The 7,897-nt window shown below is 37.6% G+C and overlaps 1 protein-coding gene across 1 annotated transcript in view; it reads right to left on the bottom strand.

The window, feature by feature from the left end:
* LOC107753482 (kinesin light chain 1-like) overlaps positions 1–7,897 on the bottom strand; it is a 29,749-nt gene that overhangs the window by 1,935 nt on the left and 19,917 nt on the right. The window contains exons 11-14 of the mRNA XM_016569635.1: positions 6,932–6,999; positions 6,499–6,607; positions 6,288–6,407; positions 255–373 (exon numbers count right to left, since the gene is read on the bottom strand). Of these exons, the coding sequence (XP_016425121.1) occupies positions 255–373; positions 6,288–6,407; positions 6,499–6,607; positions 6,932–6,999 (416 nt within the window). The remainder of the gene's footprint in view (positions 1–254; positions 374–6,287; positions 6,408–6,498; positions 6,608–6,931; positions 7,000–7,897) is intronic.

The raw sequence follows: 7,897 nt of genomic DNA, 5'->3' as shown, positions 1-7,897 counted from the left end.
TCTTTTTCACTTACAAAAACGGTATACTACCGTACAATTAATGTCCAATACATGTAATGTCCAATACAGTTTTTCACTGTATATAGTAGGGGAATTTACCGTTAACCATTTAACAGGTTTTTACTGTAGCATTTTTACAGTCTTTTACCGTTAAATTCACGGTCATTTTTTACAGTGTACTGTATCAGGCTGTAAAGCTGGCTTTGAAGTTCAGTACAGTATAACATTCATCAATCGCTGTGTTTGTGTCTCACTTTGTGTTGTGAGGCTCTGGTGGCATGGTTCCTTGAATTTTCTTCACCAGCATCTCGCTGCTTCTGCGCAGGACTTCCCTGAGTTTACCGAAAGAGCCGCTTCTCCTGAGAGACCCGTCCTGAACACAAACACAGTGCTGAGTTAAAACTGCTGTCATGTTTTGTTGGTCAGACTGGCCACCACCCATCTCATACCACTGGTTAAGCCAATGCTGCTGTGTTGGACTGGTTAGGATTCTCAAAGTGTTTACTTTTCAGGGTCAACCAATACATAACTGGCTTAAAGTTGTCTCTGCAAATTATGAGAGTATGCGATCATTTAAAAATGAGCATAAATTTGGTGCGCTGCAGTGAGTTAGCACTGGAGATTTCAGTTTTAGGGCAATCAGTAAATGTTTAACTATGACGTAAATGAGACAAAATCGATTCTACAGATTATAGATTAAGAAATACATTTCATGAGCGAATGCATCCTTGTGATTCCATTGGCTGAGAGGCCTTTTATGGGTATTCAATTCAGTGCCTGATTAGAAAACCTACTGATTTGATTCATATGTCATCTTAAGTTTGTAAATACAACAATTAATATCTTTTAAATGATGTGTAATGGCAAATTAACAAAAGTGTCTTATTCTTTAACCACTCTGCATGCTAGCTTAGCATACTGCTAACCTGTTAGCCTGCAATCTTATTAAATGTCATATTACTTTGGATCATTTGTTGTAAACATACACATAATAAACAATAAACTTTGAATATACATGCCCTATAGAGTGCTGCAGGAATGAGTTAGCATGAGTTAGCATTTTAGCACTTCTGGTTCCTTTATCCTGTCAGTGGGTTTTTAAAATGGGTTTCTGGTTAAATGCCTGAAACAAGGTCTGTGGTGAACATAAACTCAAGATAGTTTTATGTTTTATTCTACGACATAAAATACAACAGTAATACCCCACTCTTAATTTTTTTTTACTTTTATGTGTCTTGAAACAGACAGTTGCTAACAGGCGATATTAAACGTCATCACACCAAACAGGTTAACTCACTATTCACTTTACTCACACTCTCGCAAACGGTTTCAACTCAAACTTTTCACATTGTAGATTTTTAAAGGGATAGTTCACCCAAAAAATGAAAATTACCCCATGATTTACTCACCCTCAAGCCATCCTAGGTGTTTATGACTTTCTTCTTTCAGACGAATACAATCAAGAGTTATATTAAAAAATGTCCTGGCTCTTCCAAGCTTTATAATGGCAGTGAATGGCTGTTGAGATTTTGAAGCAAAATAAAGCGCATCCATCCATCATAAAAAGTGTCCCACACAGCTCCAGGGGGTGAATAAAGACCTCCTGTACTGGATGCCACTCTCTCGTGAACGTGCATACAACAGTTAGCGGAAGCTAAAGATTACGGTTTATAAAGTTTTCAATATGGATATTTTTTTTACAAAAACGCATGGATTCGCTACAGGAGGCCTTTATTCATCCCCCGGAGCCGTGTGAGACACTTTTTATGATGGATGGATGCACTTTATTGGACTTCTGTTGGACTATTGAATATCAACAGCCATTCACTGCCATTATAAAGCTTGGAAGAGACAGGATATTTTTTATATAACTCTGATTGCATTCGTCTGAACGAAGAAAGTCATAAACACCTAGTATGGCTTGAGGGTGAGTAAATCATGGGGTAATCTTCATTTTGGGTGAACTTTCCCTTTAAATCAAGAAATTGAAAGATTTGTCAGAAGCGTAGTGATGGTGATGTTATAGTCGTGACCGTGGTGTAGTTTGCTTATTATTATTGATTTTTACTGAATTTAGGCTAACGTTGTGTTCATTTGAGATTATTTTGATGAGCAAAAAGTGTATGAAACAAACTTTTGCTGGTCACAGAGTATCTGCAGTAATATAAACAGTATTGGGGGTAATGCATTACAAGTAACACGAGTTAATCAGGTACTTTTCCAAGTAACTAGTAAAGTAACACATTACTTTTTCAAGTTCAAGTTATTTTTTCAAATAAGCAACACCAATTACTTTGTTTTCTCATTTATTTATTGACAGCTCTTCTATCCCCGTGTGAGGAGCAGAGGCCTTTCCTTCAGCCCGAGGCTTATTATGACAAAGGGCCTTTACAGTTGCCAAAATATAACTTATAGGTTTTTTTTGTTATTAAAAATAAATAAGCAAGGCCAGCTCAGGTAACAAAAAGTAACACAAAAGTAACGTAATGCATTACTTTCCATAAAAACGCAATTAGGTAATGCAATTAGTTACTTTTTTTATGGAGTAACACGATACTGTAATGCATTACATTTAAAAATAACTTTCCCCAACACTCACTACAAAAGTCAGTGGAAAAATACTATAGCGTTTTTATTGAGGGAACCAGGCTGATGCTAACTTACGGGTCGGCCTACAAAAGTATCACTGCAGCACTGCTGTTTATTAGATTTTGGAACTGACATGAAGGAGAATTCATACTTCTGTTAATCGGTCAATTTGGCACGATTATTGGCCAACAGGGTTATTAGTAAGCTAATAATCCCCAAATCCAATATATGAGCTCTCTTATTAGCAATGATAGCCAATGTACGGAGGTAAACGTGTTAAAATATTAGAAACGGTCTGGAGCACTGCAGTGTATCTCTGAGCCCAGCAGATGGCAGGGCATGTTTGTGCTTTACTAGGGTAACCATAGCATTACTGCTTTATTGTCGATATGGAAAACCAATACACTGAATCCAATCCATTACATCTGAGTTAGCATTAAATCTAATCTGAGCTACACACTGCCTTTTTGGAGTTGTTCGGTTTTACTTGAATCCACGCTCTGTGCCGTCATGGTGAAGAAAACGGAGGCAAAAGCAAGCTGTGTGACCACTGCCAGTGACAGAAACGAGGTCACATTGTGGCTGAGTGAGTGCCTTCAATAAAACATTCACTCAGACTGTACATTCATGCACACAGGCAGAGGCCAGGCCACTTATTCCAAGCCTTTATTGGGTTAGATGAGCTTAATGAAGACATACATCAGCGTACAGAAAGAGTCACATTTATATTAACACACACAGTCCAAACATCCCATCAATCTACAGCGAGGCCTTCAGTCGGTCAACTACAGTGAAGAATTAGCTACAGCTGCACTAATTCACCAATCCTGACTGGTTTGAATGGTGAACACATACAGTAACACATTGAAAGATGAAGTGTGCAGTGTCTATGCCATTAGCGCAATCACACAGAATTGCAAAAATAGCTTCGTTTTCTGAAGAAACAGTGAGTGTAAAACTCACCGCCTCTGCTATTGGCATATTGAGCAGATTTGGTCTGAACTTTTTGGCCTTTCTTAAAGTCACATGTCTTTGGCAGCACAAAAGCCAAAGAAGAATGAGTTTAGCCTACTTGACACATACCCAACCAAACGCTTATTTACCAAACTAAATATGATTATGAGTGGAAAAAAACAACAACATGTGAGTAGCAAATAATACACTTATTTCAAGTGCGATTCTGTCTTCAAAATTTGAATAAAATAAAAATAGCTATAATAAACTAAAGAGTAACTGTGTTGTAACATGAGTTACGCCACATGGTCCAGAAGTCTGAGACCATAAAATCTGCAAATGAAAACATAAATGTAAAACAAAATGTAAAATAAATATTTAAAATTCTGCAGTACTTTAAGGTCACTAGCACTTCCTAAAGGGATAACTCACCCTTATATTGTTTCAAAATTGTATGACTTTCTTTGTCGTGGAAATTTATGTTCATTTTCCAATTTAACCTTTCAATTGTTATTACGATTATATAATTTGTAAATAAAAGATAAAATGTGGGTAGTGAGTAATTGAGTACTTAAACATGCCTTAAATTTAAAATTCAGGTCACACTGGTTTCTGCAAAAACCAGCAAAAACCATGTTCACTGAACTGAACGTGTTTATCAACTCCTTAAAAAGTTTATATGTTATCTTTTAAAATATGAAAGTGAATGGTATTTTACTTCTGCAATACGACTCTATTGCACTCTTTTGATTTGGAACTGCTTTATAATCACAGCTGTTTAATTATATAGTTCAGAAGGCATTATAGGTTAAATAAAAATAGCTGTGCAGTAATTGTTAATTATGGCTTAGCATCATAACAGTAGTAATGTAATGGTAGTGTCAGTGATGAGGGTTTGTGGGTAAGGAGAGAATGACTGCTGTGTTATAAAATGTGGGTAGTGAATAATTGAGTACTTAAACATGCCTTAAATTTAAAATTCAGGTCACACTGGTTTCTGCAAAAACTCATGTTCACTGAACTGAACGTGTTTATCAACTCTCTCGTCAGTATGCCTTAAAAAGTTTATATGTTATCTTTTAAAATATGAAAGTGAATGGTATTTTACTTCTGCAATACGACTCTATTGCACTCTTTTGATTTGGAACTGCTTTATAATCACAGCTGTTTAATTATATAGTTCAGAAGGCATTATAGGTTAAATAAAAATAGCTGTGCAGTAATTGTTAATTATGGCTTAGCATCATAACAGTAGTAATGTAATGGTAGTGTCAGTGATGAGGGTTTGTGGGTAAGGAGAGAATGACTGCTACTGCTGAGTCACATAGCACTGCTGTCACACAGGATATGACATCAGCGGGGGACTACGTCCACTTTGGCACACTGAACAGGCTGCAATGCAGCAGTGACCACCACAGGCTGTCTCTATCTCAGCACCAATCCCTCAACCAGAAAACACAGCTTCATTATTGTACAGTACCTGCGGTCTAAATGCGCTTAATCATTTTGTTTCTCAGTTCAAGCTTTTTAGAACGACATGAGGGTGAGTAATTAATGACAGAGTTTTCATTTGTGGGTGAACTAACCCTTTAATACGTGTGTTTAATTAAGATACTGGACTAAAATTAATATTTAATCCAATAATATATATGTATATATATATATATATATATATATATATATGCACTGATGTATGGAGCTCCGCATATGACAAAAACAAGATATTGTTATCAAATATCACCCCCTAAAGCGAGGGAACAAATAAATACAGTGTGGCCACAATTTAACTAAAATGAGGGAATTAAATAATAAAACATGGCCTCAAATTCTTCATTTGGAGCCCCGATATCTTGTTTCCTCATGTCATGTGTGGGGCTCCGTACTAATGAATAATTTACAATAGGACAAGGAACATGAATTAAAAGAAAATATGGTAAATTTTGGTTTCATGCAGATTGATGTATTTTTAATGCAAGTTAGGTGTAATTTAAACGTGATGTTAGCAATTTAGCCATTTTACTAACTACTACTTTGCTAATTTTGCCATATGCCACTCTTCAAAAAAAATATGTTAAAACCTGATGTATGCATGCAAAATTGACAGGTACACAGAGTATTTCTGATTGGCTAATAAGTGATATCTGTCAGATGGCAGGGACATTTTATGAGTGTTATTCCAATAAAACTCACTTACTATGGAGTCACTAAATGGATATGGTGGTGATGGTAAAAATAAATGAGATGGAAGGTAAAATTATATTTCTCTCGTAAAATGTTTGCGTTCACCCAAGAAACATATGAATTTTCTCACAAAATATTTGTATTCCCTCAAGAAAAGTTTTATAAGATACTTTTATAAGAGAACGCAAATGTTTTGTGAAAGATTGCAATGTTTCTTGAGGCAATGCAACACTTTGGCAAAAGAACGCAAATTTTTTGCGAGTGAATGCAATGTTTCTCGCAGGAACGCAAGACTTTTGCAAAAGAAGGCAAATATTTTGTGAAAGATTGCAATGTTTCTCGTGGGAACGCAACACTTTTGCAAAAGAACGCACATTTTTTGCGAGTGAAGTGAGAGAATGCAGAGTTTCTTGGGGAAATGCAATACTTTTGCAGAATTTTTGCAAGAAGCACTGAAATATATATTTTTTCCCCCATCTCATACTTTTTTTTCATCACCATGTGCCCTTAAGGGCTCCATGCACTTAAAGCAGCCTAACATGACAAAGATATTATTCACTCACCCCATTCCACTCCACACTGCCCTCTTCTCCGACGTCACTGCTGCAGTCGTACTTCACGCTGGAGATCGATGCAGTGCTCCTCCGCCTCTCTCCATCTCTCTGAGGGTCCACTGCCGCTCCCTGACACACACACACACACACACACATACACACGTTACAAAGACATCATGTGTCCCAGCATACGCCGCTATGATTCTCACAGATGTTGCACCTGTCTGCGGGACCTCATGGCACACTCCTCTAGGGTCTCAGCCGCCTCTATTTTCCCCTGCTTACGGTACAGAGCTCCCAGGTTCCTCAGCGTGGTGTTTACTGTGGGGCTGTATATGAAAACACACACAGATTTGTCTCATATAATTCCTAACATATCTAACATTCAGACTAGGTTTGCATTTTCTGAAGAAAGTAGCAGCACTTGCAAAAAAAAGTAAAAGAAAAGCAATTTAGGCAAGTTTAGAATTTAGTCAGCAGCAAAATTTGAGTGTATTTCAACACTTATTTTGTTGTTGCTTTACAGCACCTTTAACTCATATTCAACTTTCCAGAACATTCCTTTAAGCTGAAGTTTCAGCTGAATTAATTGCAGACAGCAGTTTTAGCTGTGGGGCAGGTAGGTTTGGGTAATTGTAGCTGCTTTTTCTCACCTGTTCACCTTGCAGGCTTTGTACCAGCCTCCGTATTCCCCATAATGATTGCCATCTGCCAACTTTCCCTGAGAGAATGGAGGAGGAAAACACAGAGAAAGAGAGAAAGAGAGAGAGAAAGAGAGAGAGAGAGAGAGAGAGAGAGAGAGAGAGAGTGAGAGAGTGAGAGTGAAGGTTCAAAATCTTCCCAGCTGTCAATCATCCAGACGTGTTTGCAGTAAGGGAAACTGTGTTTGCTGTAAATACATGTAGAGTGGGTACAGAAAGCCACAACCTCCTTTCAAAACATTTACAGTACTTTCAGAACATGAAGTTGTTGAAAGGCACAGGGAATGAATCTAAAAAGGTCTTTGTCTTTTAAGAAGTCTATAGACAATATGTCCAATAAACCCCATCACATCTTACCAGCCAAAGAACAAGATACAGTGGCAGAATCCTGTTGTGGAGGAGTTTCTCTTCAGCCGGGACTGAAAAATACTAAATACTGACAGCCTGAGGAGAACCTGCAGCCCTGCCAGAAAGTTTCAATATGACAGTAACCCTAATCAGAGCACCAAAACAACCATAAAGTACAAGAAAGTGACCGTTCTCTTGTCGCCTAGTCAGGGCTCAACCTAAATCCCAGTGAGAATCTGTGGACTGACTGCAGTGCAGTGCTTATTCAGAGTGGTTTGGATTCGTTTCTTCTGGATATTGTGTTACTGTGTATGAAAAGCCAGAAAAAGCTAGAACGGTTTGTTTTCAATTCAGGCTCTGAGCAACAAAGGGTGAATATTTTGATAGCGGGTGGTGACTTTCTGTACTGTATGTTCTCACTGTATCAGCTTCCCACATGAGCATCTCAGCATTTCAACCCACACAAACACACACACACACACACACACACATATATATACACACACACACACACACACATATATATACACACACACACACACACACATATATATACACACACACACACAC

Source organism: Sinocyclocheilus rhinocerous, unplaced genomic scaffold (assembly GCF_001515625.1).
Source record: "Sinocyclocheilus rhinocerous isolate Xijiao unplaced genomic scaffold, SAMN03320098_v1.1 scaffold1523, whole genome shotgun sequence".
Lineage (NCBI taxonomy): Eukaryota > Metazoa > Chordata > Actinopteri > Cypriniformes > Cyprinidae > Sinocyclocheilus > Sinocyclocheilus rhinocerous.
This window is presented reverse-complemented; position numbering and strand designations above follow the sequence as displayed.